The 23261-nt window shown below is 36.1% G+C and overlaps 1 protein-coding gene across 1 annotated transcript in view; it reads right to left on the bottom strand.

Annotated features, from left to right (window-relative positions):
• Positions 1 to 5673: 5673 nt before the first annotated feature.
• Positions 5674 to 23261, bottom strand: part of GRIK1 (glutamate ionotropic receptor kainate type subunit 1) — a 134939-nt gene continuing 117351 nt past the window's right edge. Inside the window, exons 14-17 of the mRNA XM_058661321.1 lie at positions 21189 to 21406; positions 11881 to 12106; positions 6007 to 6296; positions 5674 to 5889 (exon numbers count right to left, since the gene is read on the bottom strand). Coding sequence (XP_058517304.1) covers positions 5674 to 5889; positions 6007 to 6296; positions 11881 to 12106; positions 21189 to 21406 — 950 coding nt within the window. The remainder of the gene's footprint in view (positions 5890 to 6006; positions 6297 to 11880; positions 12107 to 21188; positions 21407 to 23261) is intronic.

The raw sequence follows: 23261 nt of genomic DNA, 5'->3' as shown, positions 1-23261 counted from the left end.
ATTTGAAGTTTTGAGCAAGATTCCACTTTTCCATGACACCAATCTCTGTGTTTGAAAGCAAAAATAATTTTAATGTGCTTACACACCTGCACACAAAGTTCCATAACTGTGAGGAGCATAATGAGATGGTTCCTAAAGGCAAGTAAAACTGCAACATCACGCCGAAATTTTTCATTATCTATAAGAGCAGACTATTAATGCCATTCGGTACAGATAGATGGGCAGATTTTAGCACAACATGTATGAATACTCTGCTGTCCCTTTGCTTTTGAAGGCTGTGACAGATATTTTTAAATTGCTTAATATGAAATGAACATGTACTTGAAAACTAATTGGAATTATTGTGATATTGCTTAGAAAAAGTGGCTCATGCGGGACCCAACTCAATTTCATTCAAATGTGGTGAATCTTTTGGGCATAATTCTCCTTGGATAGGCCCATAATCATATAACTGATTTTATTTTCCTAACAAGATTCCCAGTAACCATTTATTCTTTAGGTAGCTCCAGTTTGTGGAGCAACTCTACGGTAATCCAGTCTATAACTTATTTCTGAAATAAAGGCACAATATAAAGCTTGTTTTCCCCTGTCATATTAAAGGCAGACTTACAGGACACAAACTAAGCAGGTGCAGTTTATTACCTGGTTTCTTAGTACTTCCTTGCTCTTTTTCTAACCTTAAATTATGTTTTTGCAAAGGATAATCCATAGATGATCTGATACTGTTTAATACAAATTCAGGTTTACCATAAAATTTAAAACAAAACCATTATTTCAAAGCAATTCAAATGAAAATTCATGTTTTGCAACTCTTTTTAAGAAAAGCAACAGCAACACTTCTGATTGTTGGGGGAAAACTCAACGTGAAAAAAAAACTTAAAAAAATGTTTGTGGTAAACATAGTCTTAGGAAAGGCTATAGATTACTATTCAGCTGTAACATGGGTGTACAGACATAAAAAAACAAAAGAAAGGCTCAGGAGTATATGACCTAATTTTGGGTGAAAACATTCATGTTAACTTTTGTGAAAACTGATGTGTTGTAAACAGTCATTTTCACTGCTTTATTAAAAATGTAGATTTGCAGACTGCATGAAGTGAGGAGGTGTGAAAGGTAGAAGCAGGGGTCCTGATTACATCAATATCTGAGAACAGAATGATACAGACAGAATATGAAATATTTTTCTTTTGTATTTGAAACTTTTTTCCCCTAAATTTCTTGGAAATAGCTCCTGGGGCAGAGGAGAGAGGTCTGTGCCATTTTGTTAGTCGTTTATATTATAGCAAGGATTTTTTTTTCCTGAGAAATAAAATATAAGGGAAAAAAGGAGAGTATAAACAACCTAGGTGACAGGAACTAATTGAGGTTACTCAAGGGAGTAGGTGAGGGGAGGGAGAACAACAAAATACATTTGATAATTTTGAGTTAGGGTTAATTCTATGTTTTAGAATTAAACATGACGAGTATCAATTGAATTTCATGAAATTTCTATCTAGAAGTTATACAATTTATTCTTGAATTTCCCAAGAAACATTGAGCATTAACGGTTAAATGTGCATTGTATATACATATTTAAATATATATACACACATATGTATATATTACTTGGAAATAATGGCTCTACATTTAGTAGTAATACATTAATATAACAACAATGATTTGTTGGGTACCGATTGTATTCATAAAACTAGGATTAAGTTATTGGTTCTCAGCCCTTCCTACACATTAGAATGAATGTAGAAAAAAAAATCTCTACTATTTTCCCATCCCAGCTAGTTAAGTTGGAACTTCTAGAAATGAGGTCCAGAATCTCTAGCACAGATTCTAAGATATTGCCAATTTGAGTCATTCTCTTGGATGTAGTGACCTTATCATTGATTTTTAATGCTTATGCAAGGAAAAGTTATGTTAGAGAAAGAATTTGAAAGTCTACGTTAGTAAACTTGCTTTCTAAACCAATCTGTATTTTTGGTCAGAAAGATTATTTTTTTTCTCCAAAGAATAAATATTGTTTCCTGCATAGGTGTTTTTTGCCAGGCGTGGTGTTAGATATATGTATATTCTCGCAACATGAGATACACATGATCATGTGAGCATTCTCAGGAGGAAGACCTGCAGAACCCCAAAAGTGTCTAGATGCTCTAGAAAGAAGGGGCTAAGTAATCTAATTGTATTGAGAAATGCTGACATCTCTTCGGCTTTGACTGAAATCTCTAATGTGACAAACACATGGGGGTACCATGCAGTAAAGAATGTTTAATGTGATGCTCTGTCATTATTGAACTTTGAAAAACTTACTTGAGAAACACTGATTACCAAATGCATTTTAAACATTCCTTCAGAACAATTTTACCTTCCAGAAATGATGTCATAGTATAACTTGCTGAGAAGTCCAAGCTCTGAAGAATTCAGCAATGTTTGAACTACAGCTTGTTGAAGTATGGATGATTTAGGAAAGTCTCTTCTTAGACATAGTTATTTCTGTATTACTGAATTTGAATTAAATTATTGAAATCATCAAAGTATTTATATGCCATATAGTGAATTTATATGTTATATGTGAAAGCATTTTGCCTGCCATAAAATAGCAAATAATATTCTATACAGTCCAAATTTGTATATGAATATTGAGTTTTGAATGAGGCTTTTTTACTGAGTATTTTGACTATGCTTTTCAAAGATGACATCTGCAGAATGGCATTTTTTGTTAGTTATTGTTAATTCTGATGGTCTGTATATCACCAATTACCCAAGAGCCCTTGGACATTTTGGTAGTGGTTTTGATTCATTAAATTGTTTTAGGACAAATGTAATTGTGTTGCTTGTGGTTTCATTGAATCAATGAAATACAAAGCTAAGAATAATGTAAGAATGTGATTTTCCCATCCAGTGATGCGAATAGTAACAGAAGCATGCGTTCTAACCTGAGAAAGACAGTAGGCTGTTTCTACTACAATAACAGTAAACAAATGTCAGTCCAATTTATAGATATTTTCATAGGAAATCATAAAAGACCATGACGAATCAAGGCAAGGGTCAACTTTGCTGAACATGTGTTACTGGAGAAATAGAGGGTAGATTGGAGAGACTTAAGGTGAAAAAAATGGAGATCACTTAAAACCAAGCAAGAGAAGGCAGTGCCACAGAATCACACAGACAGCATGTCTCCACTTCTGAGGATTGTATTATAGGGAATCAACCCTATGGTGTAAGGTAATCCCATTAACGAGAACAAAGACCTAGTGATCCCATATTGAGGGAAAATGAAAGGCATCTTCAATGCCCCTGCTCATTGTGAAGGAGAAACAAGCCCAAAGGGACCAGCAGACATTCTCAGTCACAACAAATTAATATGCAATTGGCTTTCTATGTCACCAAGTTGAGTTAGTGGGGAATTATTTACAGCATGTTGAATGCAGGTGGGAAATAAATCTATAAAGGTCTATAACTAATGTGTATGGCAATTCTTTCCTCTATTTGTTTTCTCCTTCTTGCCCTTCTCTGCAGCACAGTTGGAATGAATTAATAATGATGATGAGTTCAGAGAAAGGAGGGTAAATGTGGCTATGCCGATAAAAGACTGCACCCCCAAACCACTACTCTATTCTGGGTGAGCGGGCAGGAAATAGTATTTCATGAAAAGACATTCCCAGGGCCAAGTGTGAACGAAAGTGTGTTCCATAGATGTAGTGGGCTAGTTCACAGCTTTGGCGTTTGCTTAGCTCTTCAGGAAAGTAACGTATAGCTCAGAAAATAAACAAACAAACAAATTACTGTTTCTTAGAGACTGAACCTCCAGAAGATTATTTAATTGTAACAGCAACTGTTTGAAGGCTAGACATCAATGTAGTTCTGCCCTGGAGTGATTCTTAACTGTGCTGGGTGTCCCTGAGTGACATTGAACTCAGGCATTGCCTTTCTGAGTCTACACCAAAAGCCTAGAGTTGAGCTTTTCTTTTTCTGGATTATCATTTTTAATTCCATGAAATCCAAGATGTCTTTGAGTCTTTGTATAAATAGTGGAATGAATTTGAATGAAGAATTAACATTGTTATGGAGCTATATCCATATGCACTGAAAAGTTACAGACTTTGGGTAATTTAAAATAAATAGATCTTCACAAAGTATGTGACAGGCAGAAGGAAAAGAGAAGGGTGTGAGGGGGGAAGTTCACAAACATGGAAGTCCACAAAAATTAGCTTTTGGTGTTCATGCTTTGCACAGTTCACATTCTGAATCTGCTTTTTTCACACGGAAAGAGTAGCTCATTTTTAATGCATGAAGATAGAACTAAATGACTTTAGGACAGAGTTGATTCTTGTGAATACACATATGTGGGAGTATGTTGAATATGTCCCTATGTCAACACACAGTGCATATCAATTTCCAGGGCCTTGAATTCAAAGTTTGGAGAATGCAAACTTTGCTATTCTGAAGGGATAGGGAGCGAGGGATATCTGTGCTTAGTGGAGACAAACAGCATCACAACACTAATGAATAGAAACAATTTCTACTGGACACACTTTTTTAAAAACTGATTACACAGTATGAACTGAGGACTGTGTCCGAATCCCTCTCTCCTCTCGAATTAATTTGCCACATTCTAAATCCGTAGATAAAGTGGTTCCAGAAGTGGAGTTGGTTGGATGGGTTTGCTTAGACTGCAGTCCATAAAAGAAACAAAAAGCCTTGCATGCAAAAGAAATGAGAAAAAATAGAGAAAAAAATGAATAAATAAGAAGCAAGGATAAATGTTTTAAATGAAATTCTAAATCAAATGAAGTTGACAATTATGAGAAGCACATTGAAGCATAATATATACAAGCTTTTATTTTTCGAATTAGTTGCATAAAACAATATACTTCAAGAGCAAATATAATGTCAAAGCAAAGCAGATCAGCCCATTCTCCCTTTTAATTAAAGGTAGTTTTCTATGACAAGGTCTAGGAAAAGGATCTCAATGTTCTCATGCTTGTTTTGTAAGCCTGGACAAGATTTTCTGATAAAAAGGATTATAATGAATCATCCTCAGTTTTTAGGTGTTTAATGAAAGCTTCCACTTAAACAAAGTGCATCCAATATCATATTATTAGAATCAACCGAAGAATTTGCAGGGCCCAGCATAAAATGAAAATCTGAAACTCCTTGCTAAAAATTATTAAATATTTCATGATGATTTCAGCAGAGAATTGTATTACACTATTACTAGTAACTTAAATTCCAACAATTTCTTCAAATTAAATGGATGACCTAATGCAGCACAATGGCCAAGAACTTTTTATTTTGCTTATCCTAACACATTTATGAAGAAATTCTATAACAAATATCTTTTCAGAAAAGTGAGCTCCTAGTGGGAATATCACAAAAAAATACACAAAATAGTTGGCCATTGAAATCATCCTATAATACTAAATACAATTTTGAAAAATAAAGTCTCAAATACATCTTATTGTTTTTGTATTTTTTACCATATTCTTGGCAATTTTTTGGATAAAGTATCCTTTTGGAAATGATATTTTGATACAAAGAAATACTAAATTTAAAATACTACATTTACATTTTCATACAAATTATTTTGTACATCTGCCTCAAATATATACCCAAGAACTGGTAACATTTCTTTCCACTATCTTTTTATATCTTTTCCAATTTTGGATTTATTGCTTCCTTATTCTATGGAAGGATTTCGATCTTAAGAGCAAATAACTGTTCAAAGAAATTAACTGGGTTTGGAATTTCTGCACTGTCACTCCAAATACCACTAATTGGATTTAGTGTATAAGGTTCTTCCTTCCTCTCATTAATAAATGATGGAGCTGCTGTGCCAGCAACACCTGGCAGGGATTCAACAGCTCTTTGCTCTAATTCAAAAATGACTCTTCTGGGCATCTAATTCAACAGATTGTTAAAAGAAAAGAAAAGAAAAACAAGTAAACATCTTAACTCGAAATGTAACACAGATAATAAAAACCAAAACCACCCCAGTCCTAGAAAGTGTTCACTCACCTGTTCAATATCATTGTTTTTCCGTGATTTGTATATAAATTCTCCAATGGCTACAAAGACAGAAAGGACCAGCCCAGCAGCCAGGACAATGAAGATGCCCCCAATGTTTTCTACTCCCAGAGCACTGGCCTCTTTACTCTCTTCCTCAGGGCAGCCATTTCCCCGCCACCATTTCTCTTTCATCATATGCAGCTTGCCTTCTTCTTGTAGTTGAAGAATAGCAATCGTGATTTTATCCCGGTAAGGAGAGCCTGTAAAGTGAAATTGTTTGGATATTGATCGCTGAAATGCTGAAGAAGATGTTGAAAAGCATGTCTTAGTGGTAACTACATTATGACTGCTGTGAAACTCCTACTCTCAAATGGACTAACAAAGGACAGAAAGATTCAATCTGAAGACTCTCAATGATTTAAAAGGGAATAAGTGAAAGGTGGTGTACATGGTTACTCCTTTTAAATAAGAAAAAAGCTAAACTAGAAATTCTGTCACATGTCTGGTTCTAGTAGGTTTTCTTTGGTTTCCCCACCCTCCCCATCTCTTATGAATTTTTGGGGGGTAGGGTTTGCAGAGGCTGTTGTTTTCTAGGCTCTTGGTAGTCTCATTTTATGACTGAATATGGCTTGATAACCACCCATATTACTGTCTATTCTTCCTAGGGAACTCAATAGACATTTCCCAGTGTCACAGGTCTGTGTGGTCATGTGCATGTTTGCTAACCAATGGGAAGTGGTCCTGTGTCAAATCTTCCCAACATGCTCTTTTCTAATATTCCCTCTTGTCAAATACATGCATACATATATACATACATCAAGAAAGAAAGAAAGAAAGGATTTCAGTTGCTAGAGATGGTGGAACCACAAAGTTAAATGAAACTGAATTCGAGGATGTCTGTGAAACAGATCTTCATTTTTAATGAGGACTGTGGACTTTTAAATAATGGACTGTGAAAGGAAACCTTATTTTGTAAACCACTGAAAATTCATAGGCATTGGTTTTAGTTGTTAATCCATAGTGACTAATGCATCAATTAAGACAGATTTAAGAGTTTTTTTTTTTAATCATTCACAATCTGATTAGGTTTGAAGTATATGGTTGGGTTTGGAAAATTTGCAAAGACTTTCTTGATACATAATGTTAAAGGTTTATTTATTTATCTTGAAAGTCAGAGTTAGAGAGATCTTCCATCCATTAATTCACTTCCCACGTGACTGTAATAACTGGAACTGAGTAAATTTGAAGCTAGGAACCAGGAGTTTCCTCTGGGTTCCCTTTGTGGGAACAGGGGTCCAAGGACGTCAGCTATCTTACGTTGCTTTGCTAGACCACAAGCAGGGACCTTAATGGGAAGTGGATGGGACTCAGCATCTAGCTATAAAGAAAGATTTTCAGTACTGAATTTCTTACGTCACACACACACACCACACACACACACACACACACGAGTACGCACGCACATAACCTATTGGGAAATGAGTGCATTCTAGTTCTATACAGACTTTAAAGTCTGTCTTTATAGAAACAATTTAAGAAAAAAAAATTGGCATGCTAGGACAAGAAGAATACTACTTAGTCATAAAAAAACAATGAGAGTCTGACATTTTCCAGAAAATAGATGAAACTGAAGATCATTATACTAAGTGAAATGAAGTAGATCGAAAAAGATGTGTTTTCCATTCTTTCTTTTTTGTGAAACCTAACAAACAGGCAGAATATAAAAATTGTGTAGCTGTTATCTCAATTACTATTTAGTTGTAAATGTTGGTTCCCTGAATCACACTATGTAAACAGCAATGCCCTCATTGCTGTCATTGATATAAATCCTCACTCTGTGATATTACTCTCTCTGTTCTCTCAGAAGATAGTCAACTCTGTCTTTGTCTCTCTGCCTGTCTGTCTGTATGTCTCCCTGTCTTTCTCTATGTCTCTGTGTGTCTCCCTCTCTTCATGTAATCGTTGCTTTCAAGTAAGTAAGCAGATCTTGTTAAAAAGTGGGAAAATGTGCTGATATTTTTTCTGAGGTTTCCTAAAATAATTATTACCACTCCAGATTTAACATCACTGGAAAAATATTTTGGAGAGAGAATTAATTGTCAAATAAGAACAGATTTTGAGCAAGAAAAATGCATCTTGAAAGTAAAATTACAAACTATTGGCTCTTTGCTTACATAGCTCCAGAATAATGACTAATGTCAATATTAGCACCATTAACATACCCATAACCTGGGCACAGTTCAGAGAACCAGAATGCTTAATGTTTAATGTACCTGGTTTGAAGGGGGCTGGAATGATTCCTACAGTAGTGATTGTGGCAGTGAGCCTAGCAGTGTGCACAGTGGGTACTCAGTAATTGTTCACTGAATCTTTTCTCACTTCAGGCTTCACATTTCAAACAGATGGAGATGCAACCTCTGTTTGCCAAGGAAGGTAATTTCCAGCCTCCTGGTAACTTGCTTGAGCCACAACTGCTCTCATTTTTTTGAAGTTTTATTTTAACTCACCCAGGAGACACATTTCCAGAACTTCTGTCCTGAGAACTTATAAGAAGCAAAGTCTTCAATGCTGTGTTGTGACTAACTCAATCTTCAGTCATGGATATGGTGTCAAGGAACATCACCAGGTCAAGACCAGGGATAGATGAAGAATATTTTTATGTCTGCGTGTAGTTTAGTTGGGTATTCTTGCACCAATTGACTGAAATGCATTGGTGTTGATTCATTGCAAGTTACTTGACAAATATCCATGTGTACCAACAAAGCTTCCTGATTTATTTCTTACAGCATCTAATCTTTTTTAAAGAGTCAATTCATGAAAAAGTCATAGTTTTTTTCAACTGCTATATTCTCGATAGATGTATTTTCTCTGAGGTCTACCATCTGTTCCAATCATAACTTCATTGTTTGTACTTTAAAAGCATGACAGGTTTATAATGGCTATGAAAAATTCCTGGAGTATATTTCTTCTCACCTAGGGAAGGAGGCAGGCTCTTCAACTTTTAAACTTATCATGGATGAACTACAAGTTTGAAGAGGCACATTCAGATCTCCCTCCCACCAGTCCAATCACGTATCTCACTGTACTATCAGAAATTTTAGCTTTTGAGCTAGATTCCATTCTGTAGGAGGAACTCTGGATAAACACTGACTTGTCAATGTGCACTTGTTCTCAAGAGAAGTGATACACTTCTGTAACTATTATTGTTGATCCCATAACAAAGAGGAATATGGAAGGGATTTAGCGCCGGCAGAGGAAGATTCTAGTTTATGTCTGTGCGTACCAACTGGGGTGCCAGGGTTCACTTCCTGACTCCAGCTTCTTGCTAATGTAGATCCTAGGTGTCACTAATTATGGCTCAAATAATTGGGGCGCTGCCTTGTATATTGGACTTGGGTTGTGTTCCTGAATCCTGATGTGGCTTCAGCCCAGCGTCGATCTTTGAGGGTATTTGGGAATGAAGCAGTGAATGTGGTAAGGTTGATAAGGTTCATCTCTTCCTCTCTCTCTCTCTTCTTGCCTTTGTATGCATGTGTACTGGTGTCTACTTGCTTTGTTCCTCTGCTTCTGTCTCTTTGACTTTCAAAGAAAACATAATCCAAAGAAATAAATAAAAGAGAGGCATTATGGCCTGGGATGGCAAGAATGCAGATTTTTATTTTATAATTTAGGTTAATGTGGTTCTACTAAGAAATTAGATTTGCTCCTTCAAGAAGATGCAAAAATAATTTGCAATCAAGACTGTGGTTTTGATTCTACGATGATCCAAGCCACGGCACCCATCCTGGTGTTCTGGGTTGACTTGTGGCCCCATTCACGTAAAGTCAGAAAGTGCTGAGATATCAAATAACTGTATCTAATTTATATCACTGTCTTTAGAAAGCAGCAGACTTGTTTGTAAAGCCGAAAGAGACACAACATGCCTTAATTTAGTGTCTAATATCCCTTTGAGTCCCATCCCTAAGGGAACATGTGACTAAATTATAAAGATAGCTTAACCATTAGGTTAAAATAGACACTTTAATAACAATATCCTTTTTATCAGAGAAGTTATTAGATATAAAATAATAATAAGGTTTTTATGGATAAGTCAAGAAGTTTGTGGATTTATTTAGAGGACATACAGGATGTGAATAATGATATAGATAAAGCTGATTTTTGTGGATCATGTGTTTCCAATGCTAGGTAGATACAGGGAATCAAATTGGTTTTACCATAAATATAGATTTTTGAGGAGAGTTGGCCTTTGGTTAATTGATACACAGTCCTTTTTAAAAGCGAGTTTGTTGACAAATTGTCATTTGAATACAGATTATTTAAAACCTGAATTCAGTTTTTTGATTGGAAAATAAAACATCTGACAAAATTGTATTTTAAAATTGACTGACCTGAAAGTTAGCTGGGCTTTTAATGACCACAAAATCTCTAATGCTCTGAAGCTGCAACACTTCGCATCTGCCTCCTCACATACACAAGTTTTGTTCACTTTTGATATCTGCTTGACATTTATAAGCACTCTGATGCCTTCCTAATTTTGCTCATCAAACTTGATAGTCCCTTCCAAACAAGAATGACAACAAGAAAGTCAAATCTGTTTTGAACTCTTCATCATCTGGCTGGACCATAACTAGTATTTCAGCTTGACTGGCCCATGTTCCGTAGTGTTAGGTGAGACCTGCTTTAGAGAGCTGACACATTACTCACTTCAGAGGAGTCCGCTGGCAGCATGCAGATTTTTTTTCATTGCACCTTTCTATAGATAGGGAAACAGCACAAAGCCGAGTGTCTATGGAGATGGAAATGGTGATTTCCCCTTGAAGGTGAATGATCCTACTCATATTTACTACTGTCATGTGAAAAGACACCATTCTATGGCTGTGTCGTCCCACAAGGCAATCATAACTCCAGGAAACAGTGCTACTGAGCCAAGGATAGAAGTATTTCAAGGTTTTAGAGAGTTACCATTGATGGAGTCTAGCACCTTGCTTCAGCAAATTATAATTAAACTTTCAGATTTTGGAAAAACTTAAGATAATTTTCCACTTATTGGCATGAAACATTAGCCCCCTAACTTTTGTCATGATCATACAGGGTTAATTTTTGTGTTATATTATATTTTATGATATAAAATTATATAAACCTATTAGAGCACTTCATAGAGTGGATGAAAATGGATTAAAAATGTTTATTTTTAAGCTTTTAGTCCAGTGCCTTAGATGATTCTTGGCATCCCTGTAGTTCCTATTAGTGTACCTGGCTTTGAGTCCTAGCATCTTTGTTTCTGATTCTATCTTCCTGCTAATATGCACCTGGACAGGTAGTGCTTGAATCGCCTCCACACATGGCAGAAACCCAAATTAAGACCTGGACTTTTCGCTTCAACTGTAGCAATTGTGGGCATTTGGGAGTGAAACACTAAATGTAATACAACTCTCCCTCTCTCTCTGTTTTCCACCCTCTCATTCCTCATGTCTTCCAAATAAATGCATTTTAAAAATGGAATCCACACAAAATTTTTAATAATACACCTTTTCCAAGAACTTTTTGAAGAGACCTTGTATATAGAGATTGAACACAACTCTATAAAGTAGATTAATTGGGAAGATGTTCTCTTTAAGATACCTGTTTGGGATAAAATAATAGACATATATGTTTTCTTAAATTGTCATATGGCAGAAAAACTTGAAAGAAACACAGGTGGGCTAAATATCTGAGAGTCTCCAGTTCAGAACATGCCTTGATCTCTATAGATATTCTCATTAATTCTGAGTCCATTTAACACATGGCATACCTTCTCAGACTGTGCAATAGAGAACTTTCAGCCCATTTGCTTCCAAATTGCGATACACATCTCAGTCTTGGCTAATGCCTTGACCCTCTTACCGATAGGTGTTCCCACTCCATAACCTTTGGAGTCAATGAGGCCCCCGATCTGAGTGAGGTTGCAGTTTCTCTGTGTAACATACTCGATGCTGGTGGACTCCATCAGCAAGGCATAGTCTGTGGTGAGCACTCTCTGTATTCCTTCATCACTGTTTTTAACCAGGGCGGTCTGCTGTCGGCTGCTCATAAACGCCCACATCTTCTCATAAGTGGATATTTTTGATTTCTGCAGGGAAAGAAAGCATACCCACCAGCCAAAGAGTGTGGCAAAAAAATTATGGCCTATAACTATTTAAAAACTCAGTGGTTCAAGTAATACAAGGGATATTCTTTCTTAGCAGATGGAGAACCAAGATCGATGATCCTTGTACGTGCATTTGGTGCCTGAAAAGAGCCCAGCTCACCACAGTAAAGACCTTGGAGGCGCTGAAGAAGCTATGGAGAAAAGGGGGATTTGGGTTGATTGATACAAGACACTGGCTCAAGGTCCTGCTGTTGCTTTCATTTAGGGGGAAAAAAAAGGAACACTGGCATCAATAATAGCACTTGTTTAATGAACTGTGGCCACTTCAGAGTAAGCCATCATGGCACCATGGCCGACGGGCCATAATGTATCTTGCTCCCTAAAGGTTTCACTCATTGACTTCATTTTCCTCCAATCACTCTACTGTCTCAGATATGTAAATTATGATACCTGATCCAACATTCTTTTGCTGGGATGGCTCTGGGCTAAATCATCCACTTTCTCTACTTCACTTCTGAGGGCACTGCCATCCATTTTTATCTTTCCCAGAAAACTCAGAATATGAATGCTTTTTTCAAATTAATACTAAGATGAGAAAATGCTTCATATTTTACTCTTACACCTCTGATGTACAGTTTTCATTGCAATTGTATTTTAGATAATTAAGATATGCCTATTTAATTTCATTTCAAAATGTTCTGACTTTGCCATTTCCTTGATTCTTCATAGTTTTGAGAGACTCAGTAATAAATTATATGTGATTTATCATATATATATATACCAGTTCTTCATCATGCTACTTCTTTGTTAAAAATACCAATTTTATATTGCTTAGATATTAACTTTCCATTCCTTTGAACAGTGATTTTTTAATTCTGTTTTGTCATTTCCATACTATTCTTTTCTTCTCCAAATTTGTTTTCTATCAGCAATAACCACCCTCTGCCCATTTCAAAGATGAATGCTACAATGGGAATTACTGATATTTTCTCGCTAAGCTAGTTCTTTTGCATTTGTATAGTTCTTTCCCACATTAGACAGATTTCTTGGCAGGAATGTATATGTCATCTCAGGAGTGCAAAGGAGCTTAAGACATGAATTTGTGCCACAAGCAATAAATGGAATACCTGTGGAATAAATGCTTAGAGTGGTTATTCATGTTCAAGTGTTCCTGGGGGCTGAATTCCTAGCTCTATTTAAAATTTCACTAACACCATAGGCTTCATGAGTTAGAAAAGGACAGATGGCTTTATTTCGGATTGTTAGGCATTTGAAGAGTCCCCTGAGAAAGATTGTGAGACAAATAACAATTCAATCAACAGTACCTTGTAGATATTGGCATTTTAACGGACCTATTGTGTTGTGTATTGGATCCCAGGAACCACTCTTCAACCCAACAGACAACTGTAAATGGGAACTCACATCGCCCCAACAAAGGAATGCTTTGTCAGGGTCAATGCCTCATGTAGTGTGGTTTCAGCCTTGCAGCGTTTGGTCATGCTAAAGTCATCAGAAAGAGTTACCCTTCCACACGCACGGAGGTCAACATGCCTTTTGGCAGTAAATGCACAGTGGGAAAAATTTTTTTCTCCATCAGGAAACTATCTTAAGGGAAAATACTTTTCTTTGAAGTATAAAATTTTAAAGCTGTCAGAGACTGTAGATGTCAGCTCATTCACACTGCTGCTTTAACAGGGGAGGAAATTTTGATACAGAGGGTTTGGAAACTTCAAAGAGTCACAGAAACAGTTAATATCAGAACTAGTTCTGGACCTAGGACTCTAATGTCTACTTGAATTCTTTTTTCCACTACACCATGCTCATTTGATGCAGGTGGATGTCTAAATTGCCAACATTCTTTCAAAAATGATGTCAATCTTTTTTTGATCTTTATTTAAAAATATAGCCTATCTTCATGGAATGATATTTCCTGAGGCAGTTTGCTGGTTGGATTCATGCTAATAGAATGTAGGAATCAGTCTCTGTGTAAAATATTGTGAAACACTTTTTACCATATTTACCTTATGTTAAAGTAAATGTGATAAACACCAGAATCTTTTCAGAACATTATGGGCAATAAAATTAAAGATATGCTTTATTTTGATGCAAATGCATTTTGAAATCCATGAAATGTTTTTTTCATAATATTATTTTTCCAAGAAGTTTTTGAAGATCTCACATAGTTTTAAAAACTGGAGTTTTGGTCTATGGAAGCCAAGGACTGCACAAAAAGAGTTCATACATGGTAAATAGGTAATGTATCAGAGGAGCTAATAGGCATTAAAAGGGTACAAATGGTGTACAGAGTTGTTACTGAGTCCTTTACAGGTGTGGCTCTCAGATAATCTGTGTTCAATTTTTGGAAGACCTAACTATGACCATGGCACAAGACTGGCTTCTGGCTCCTAACACAAGCAACTCACCTAATTCATGCAATACACAAGTGCACAGAAAGTGGAGTAAACTCTAGGAGAAGAGAGATCAGGCTTGTGATTCTACCACAATAGTCATTAGCTGCAACATATCTAAATAGCCAAGAAAGTTTACTCTGGTCTCTTCATTGCTTGGTAACAGTATCCCCTCCACCATCATGTATGGAGTTGATATCATGATTTTAAATACAATATCATCACTATTTTTTTCTTTCTTCTTAAAGTAGAATGTTGTAAAGAAGGGCAGAACTGTTTTGTGCAGGAAAACCATTACCCAGGAAGTAGTTGGCCAAATTGAGGTTGTAGGAACCATCAACAATTTCTTTGATCCCTTGCTATTCAGACAACCTCATAATGGTAAACATAACAGAGTCAGAGGAGTGCCCATCTGCTTTTGTGTAAAGCTATCTTTCATTTAAAAGAATTGCTGCCAAGGGGTTCATCGTATTCCACATTTAGAATTACAGATTCTGAAATACTAAGGAGCTTACAGTTCACAGGAAGACAGAAGACGTGGTGAAGAAACAACTTTTTTAATAGTTAGAAATATCTGTAGATAGTTTAAGGACCTTATGGTGTAGTAAGATTTATACCACTGGAAAACTGCCAGGAGAATTCTACATGTGAAAGTGTATCACTCAAGGTTCCTTCAACTTCCAGATTCTCCTCTCCAGGTCAACCCCTTTCAGATTCCTTATTCAAATCTTGAGGTTGGAAACACTGCAGTCATGCCATGCCAATTAATATTTATTTTGCATTCTCTCAAAGTTCAGTAATTTGACGGTAACTAAACACCACTTACTCTTAGTGTCAGTTTTCATCTTCCAGACATACATCTTAATAATTATTGAAAAAATATGATTATGCTACATAGAAAATGTAACTAAAAATTCAAAGGCCAATCAGACTGCATGAATGATGTTCTGGGCATTTTACATTTCTGAATTTTGTATAGTCTTAGGGATCATGTTAAATCACTGTAAATAATAGATGATCTGCATCAAAGAACAGAGTGCTTGCCTACCATTTTACTGCATATGTCAAAAGTTAATTAAAATACTTGTAATATTCTCTGAGCTTCTTAGCCAAAGTTGGTAAAATTGAAAAAAAAAAGCTTGTATTTATGAAATCTGTAAATCCAGGATTTTAAAATTTAATCTCCAAAGGCATGAGGTTTATATAAATATATTTTGTCTGTTTAAACCTGATTATGTGAGTATTCTGTTACTGATTAAACATTGTGTTCAAAGAGTAAACATTTTTAATGTGGATTCTGTTATAGCAAAGTGTTACTTATTAATGTTTGATGTCATTATTTATTTACTTTGGCTCTATGAAGCATGCAATTTAAACATTCACTGGGAAATTTACAGTGTCTCTATGGGTAGTTAAGTAGAACTTATTGAAAATAATAATGACTAGCTCTTGCAGTATTCACCATTAACCAAATAATATCCTATGCATTTTGCATTTATCAATTAAATGAATGTTAATAACCTGCATATACAAAGTGTCATGATTGTTTCTCCTACACCTGAGAAGATATGATGTCACATATCGACGTGATAAAGCCACAGTTTGATCACAGCAAACTGGTTCCAAGACCTGTGTTTTCACCAGCAGGAAGTTCACTATTTTAATGAAGAGAACACCTAACTCTTGCTTTGATTAACATTGCAACAGAATCAAACTTTCTAAAGACCTAATCGAAATGAGTAGTTCTCATGTTTCCATTATAGTTGGAGCTGCAAAAACACTTTCAGTAATTGCACAATGTATGGAAAACAGTTTACATGGCTTCTAAGGACTTTAGATAAAAATGTAGACAGTGTTGTGTGAAGTGAAATAGAATCTAGCGGAGAATGTGAATACTATTCGTGTCTTTTCCTTTCCTGTTAGCAATGATTTTCCTTTCGGTGAGTTCAATCATATTCAGTTTTGGAATTTCTGTGACAAGATATAAAGTATGTGTAAACTGTGGAGTGTTGTAGGGTCTTCAGGTTGGTACAAAGGTTCTTCTGATGCTTCATTTTATTGAGATAAACATAATTTGTCACATTGCTTCTTCAATGAGGTTATATATAAATATGGCTCCCATAGTGAAGTTCTAGATCCCATTATTCACAGGAATTAATAACTGCAATTCTACTTCACAATTATATACCTGATGATTACATACATATAATATATATGTCTGCTTTTACATATAACTACATATACTTCCATACATATTGGGAATAAGTTATTGATATTTGATCCTTGTACTATATAAAAAACAATCTTGCAAATGTGGTAAATATGTGCTTAAGGAATAGGCAAAATACTTATCATATTCCTTTTTAAATCTCTGGATTTCTTTTCTTTTCTGTAAATTCTAATGTAATATAATTTTTTAAAACCATCAGCAACCTGGAAAGCAGCTGTGTAGAAATGTAGGCTTGTGAAAAGGGCTGTGTCAGAGGAAGACAGTTGCTTTAAAATCACCACTTCCTTCACCATATATTTAAATGTATTATCTCACTAAATAATACATTTACATATGATTTAAAGATATGATTTAATTTAGAAAAGGTACTCCAAAGGAAAACTATTCAGAGAGAATTTACAGTCCAGTGAGAGACCTCTGCTTTTTGAATGTATAAAATACGATCATTGCAGTCGATTATGCTCTTATCCTGAACTGATGGAAAGTTATGACATTTGCAGATTCTCTAAGGTTTTAAAAATTCATGGGTTCCCTTTAGAAAATTCCCTCAGTGGGATTTAAACACTTTTGCTAAAATATTTTTTTATGTTTTCCTCCCGTCTATAGAGTTAAAGATAGGTCCATTATGGGTAATACAGTAGGCTTTGTAAAAGGTTAACTTAAATTGACCTCATGGCTTTCTTCTCAAACAGTTTTTAACACATAGAGACTTAATGTTCCTGACACTGATGGTAAAATTAGCCGAGTCTGTCAGGTTCAAGCAAAGTACATTTGTGCAGAATGTGACCCTGTATGCAGAGAGATTTCTTTCATGCTGTTTCCTCAAACGCTTATTTCTGTCTGGGTTCTTCCTGCCCAGGGTAACTTAGCACTTCAGTCCTCCTGCTGCAGTGCGCAGCAACCCTTTAGAATGTCTGGGGCTGATGACAGCCTCTTAACCACTTCCTGGAAAGGGGATTTTAGAGGTTAGAGTTCCTTACTCCCAGAGCTGTTCCAACGCCTCCAGACCGTGACAGCTAGAGTGACAAGTCTGCTATAATTTTTTTAAACCTATTTTATTCGAGTCATTTTAGACTGAATCACTACCTAATCTGTGTAATCCTCTTGCTTGAAGCTGGGAAGACAGTGATTTGTTATAAGGCAGGTTCCTTTTGAGAACTATTTCTTACATGAGGATTTTGTCGCTGGATTGGCTCACAGCATTTTTCTGTGTTTTATGTACTCACCACTTCCTCTGTTTACCCAATTCATGATCCTTAAACACCTGTTGCACTGCAGGTGACAGGAACACATGCGTCTGCTCTCCCTATTTCTTCTCAGATCTTCAAGCCTTGCACCAGGATTTTATGTTTTTCCCCCGTCTTATAACATCGTTTCAGGGCTGGGGATATCTTGGAGAAATTATAAATTGAGCTGAAGTAAACTGACTCAGCTAAACTCCTCTCTGGAAAGTAGTCCTTTGGCAAATAAATAAAATAAAATGGGCCCAGGAAGAGTAACCATGGATTAGCATTTATGACTGCCAAAGTCTTTGAATGTTTTTGACATTCTGGATCTGTGGACCTGAGTGGTGGTGTGTAAGGTAGGCGTCTGCCCGTGGGGCTGCCCGTGGTACTGGTTTGAATCCTGGCTGCTCCACTTCAGATAGCATCCTAGTTATGGCCTGGAAAAGCAGCAGCGGCTGACCCAAGTCCTAGGTCATTTTGCAGCTCCTGGGGGTTGCTGTCTTAAGAGAGAGAAGAAGGGGGGCCAGAATGCTCCATGAAGATGAGGTGTTAATGTGGAGCCAGATCAGGATGGAGCCCCGTGGCTGTAACTGCTCTCACTCAGGGACTTTTCATGCTCAGGTGCAAGTACGCTGAGACTTAAGGCTGGAATGTTCCTTTCCCTTATGGGGTCATCCAGTTTAAGAGCTCTGAGTGTATATGTACCACTCTGAAGGTTTCTGACAGCCTGCCTCCCTCATGGAGAAAACTAAATCGGATTTAGTCTTTGTTCTCCTTTTGCAAATGCATTCCTTCTTGATAAACAGGGTTGCTGGGCCACAAGCTAACTTGAAAAATAAAGTCTTTGGCAGGAGCGTTTCTTCCCGTGGGGGTCTGTGCCTCTCTCCCTCCCTCCCTCACTTTCTCCCCTCTCTTCTTCACTTTCTGTTTCTGACAGAACCTGTCTCTTTCAGATAGAGCTCATTTATGAAACTGCTTGCTTATTAAAAACATATTTTCTGAATCCCTACTGTGGTTCCAGCAAATAAAACAGACCAAATTCCTATCCTCAGGGACTTATTTTCTAAAACTCTCTGCAAGTTGCTCCATTGATGCCTTGCTTGATTTTGTTGGGTAACTTACGTAGGCTCTTTAAACATTTTATTCCCCATGCTATATCAGTATTCCTTTCTCACTTGTCCTTATTGGATGAAATAAGATGATACACGTAGAACATTCAGGAACGGAGTATGATTCAGGATTGTTGTGTAGTCCTTGATGGTGTTTTTATTGATGACGGTTGTATTTTTGTCCCATTTTGCTTAACTGAGATGCTAATGACCTCACCATTTGCTTGGTGACCTGAGATGTCAACTTTATTTTTGCCTTGTTTTCAGGACCAGGTAGTCAGCAGGTACCTTCTCTGAAAACACTCTGGGGGAAAGGAATACATGTCTGTTTTGTGCGTTCTCCAGAGCGACTATCCTGCAGTCATCAGAGTGCTACGGAGAAAAATGAGGAACAGTCTTCCCTGGTTCTCAAGATACCCGAGTACACCAAAGTCAAATGAAATTGGAGGGATGCTTCGCAAGGACCTGGATCCTGGAACCATGGCGAGGTAGGGTCTATTGCTTCTCTAATTGCTAGCCTGCATCTTCCGCTTCTGTGCATGCAGTGCTCATTCGGAGCATGCAGACTCCCCTCCACTGCTGGCCACCCCTTTCACAGTACTTTAAAGTTCATGACATTGATTAGTGAGCTAAACATCTCTAAAAATTTTGCAGAAATACCAGATTTGACTCTGGCGTTGTCTCTTTGCCCCAGGGTTCTTTTACCGGTAGCCCAAGAATAGCCTGTATCTGTATTTTACGAAAATACCTCCATAATCTTACAAAGTCATATATTGAGAGTAGTTGTCCTTAAAACATCATTAACCACTGAAGATGACACTCCTGTTATTTGAATATTCATTAAACCAAAGACATAATCTTAAAATACACTGTTTCAAAATACTTTTAAGATAAAATAAATCCTGCTTGTTAAATTACCCTGGGTTTTTTTTTTTTTTTGGATAAAACTCTCCACATAATTTGCTTTTAGTACAACAGGTCTTATCACAATTCTCATTATTAATTATCAAAATTTATTTTGCAGGCGGTGGTCATTTTTACCAATAAATACTATTATATAAAAAGTGTCTACGTTTTTACCCTTGTTTCTGCATGTAAACTACAATTTGTCACAAATCAAAACATTCTACTCAATTCTGCTATTACAACTTACGTTTTGATAATATGAGTGTAAAACCCTGACAAAGATTTCTTTAGAGTTTATTGTGCTTGCAGTTGTTTCCTTTTGTTCATAGTGCTTCTTCAGAGGACTCAGAGCCCTTTCTGATTAACCCCAAAGCATACACTTCTGATAAAGTCACTTGGCCTTTGAACATCGTATTTTCTTCCTAAGATCAGTGCAGCATGATCTGTATTCTGTATTAAAACCATTTTTTAAAATAGGAACAATGGTGTGTGTGTGAGATTTGATAACGGAAATACTGAGACTTAATCTATAAGCAAGGAAGAATTCAATTTCATTACCCTGTGTAACTAACTAGAAAGCTCTGAACAATGAAATGCACTTGATGCTAAGGTTAAAGCCACTCCAACTTAACACTCCTTTGGTGTCCCAGAAGGTGTTCATGGTTGAGGAAGCACTGCAGGCATGACCAGAAATACAATTCCTCAGTGGTGCACATCCCATGTTTAACCAGAGGCTGTGACATTGTCTTAATTTGTTTCTAGTTTTGCACACAATTCCATCATCAGCATGTTTTCTTGTACAGAACAAGCAGATTTTAATGATATTCAAGCATTCTGGTTGTCATCATTTCAGAATAAGAAGTCTTGATTTGGCGGGCGCTACGAGTTAATAACTGATTAATGAGTGGTTAAATTGTACTCACAGTGTGGGATTTGCTTTTCTGGTATAAACGTAAGAGAAGATATCAATCTGTGAGTTACAGTATTATAAATTAAAGACATCTAGCAGTACACCAAAGAGATTTTGTGATGCAGCTTCCTACAGCATAGGGATTGCTTACAGTTAGATTGTCATTGGGAGTTTTATATCAATCAAACTTACCCAACATTTTTTTGCGAGGGTAGGGAAGATGGATTTTTCTTTTGTATCCCTCCCAACTTCAGTGTGAATGGTTATGCTCTTACCTTGAAGAAGGTCATTGTTGATCCGTCTCTGACTGCCCCATATTCTATCTTGGTCTGCTTTGCTAGATCATCTGCTGAGTCTATGGGCGATTCCATTCTCTCCACTGTTAAGAATGCAGCCAGATTGGCGGTGTAGGATGAAATGATGATTAGGGTGAAAAACCACCAGATTCCTCCAACTATTCTGGTTGATAGAGCTTTGGGCATCAACTCTGATCCTGTGACAGCATCATCAGAGTAAAGGTGTTAGACAGAGTCAGAAGAAATCAGAAAACTCATTATAGCTCAATAGTATTCTACGGAAATAGGTCCATCAAGGACTTACTATCTTACATGTAAGGAAAATGAATACATTTTCTATAATATGGAATGAAATTTCATGGAGCCTTTTAAAATATTTATTATTGCTGCTTAAAATATAGTTTATTGATGATTGGCACAATTAAAACTATTTAGCCATCGAAATTCTATGAATAATGTTTAGTTTCATTTCTCAGAATTACAGGATCAGCACCAAGATGTTTGATCTTTTATTGTTATTTTTTAAAATGCATCTGAAAGTACAAAGTAAAATGTTTTAGGTATAACTATGAAAAGCATTAGAATAGTATTGTATTGTTATTCATGACTGAAAAACACAAGGCATTTTAAAATATGTTGATGTATCGTGTCATTTGTTACATGTGCTTTATCAAAACATAGGATTTTACAAATAAAGTGGAATAAGATACAGTCATATTTGATATTAGATGAACTGTTTTGCATTATCTTTAGAAGAATAATTGTGTTTTTAATATTGATTCTTATTTGTCTGAAAATGATATGCTGCTTTAGAAGTTTCATTTTTTCTGAAATACTTATTTCTTAACTATACTTTTAAAATGACCATTTCTTAATTATAAAATGTTCTTTCTCATATCAATATCTATTTCAAATGTCATGTGATTTTCTAAAACAATAACACAAAGCATTTGATGTGCTTATCAATAAAATCTTCCTTTTTAACTGAAATGGCTTCTAGGCTAAGTTTACCAGCAAACATCTTGAAAAGGGTATAGTTCAATTTTCTTCAAATGAACCTGTGGATGTGCTAGAAACCCAGCAGTAGGTTTGCAAGGGCTCCGTATTACTATTAGTGTTTACTCCAGTTATATTGATTGGTGAATGGGTTGTGACTAGTCTATTCATCTGAAATTCACCACTGGTTCTGTAACTCACCTTTCCTCTTTGAACCTATGACATGGCAAAGTTTATGTCACAGGCTAAAAGTTTAAAAGTTGGAATAAAACATGAGCCAAAAATCTCAATGAGTGCAATATAACACAAATAGTATCTGATTCAAAGGACTGTTTCTTTAGGCTGATTTGGTGTTTCAGAGTTTTGCAGGCAGTGGTAGCTTAAGATGAAAAGGAAGGCTGGAGTTTACCAATCTACAAATAAATGAGTTTATTTATTTGTAATGCATTCACAGACCACCTATTCTTGAAATCAAAACCAGTTCACAGCTAATGACAAACAAATCAAGAATGGCGGTCTGGGCTTTGAATAGAGATACAGCCCTCTAATGCTATTGGCTATCTTTGGGCTTTTTTTCCTTTTAATGAGGTAAATGGTTTCACTATGGTTTGTAACTCCTTCTTTTGTTTGTTGATTTGGATTTGTAATAATGTACGGATTTATAATAGTTTCCATTAAATTGCCTCCAAGGATTTAGTGGAATAATTTGTTGCTGTTGTTTTAATCTTGTAGCTTAATGGGATTTATATGCCTTTGGTGTGTGTGTTTAATGCCCAGGGTTGTTTCATATCTTTAAACTTAATTGATCCAGAAGTCTTATGGCAATATGAAGTTATTTTTAAATCTTAAGTTGGTTACCATTAAAATAACATTTATTCTATAAAATAACCATGGGAAAACAACAACACAGTTAATAGATGCAGTTTTGTTAGTTCTAGGTGCAGACTTTCTGCTGTAGATTTATCCTTGCATTATTTAATTGCATTTATGGAACTATAACATTTTCATTTACCTGTATGGTTGCAAAATAATGTGTTTTATAGTAGTAAGATTGCA

This window comes from Ochotona princeps, chromosome 3, assembly GCF_030435755.1.
Source record: "Ochotona princeps isolate mOchPri1 chromosome 3, mOchPri1.hap1, whole genome shotgun sequence".
In the NCBI taxonomy this organism is placed as follows: domain Eukaryota; kingdom Metazoa; phylum Chordata; class Mammalia; order Lagomorpha; family Ochotonidae; genus Ochotona; species Ochotona princeps.
This window is presented reverse-complemented; position numbering and strand designations above follow the sequence as displayed.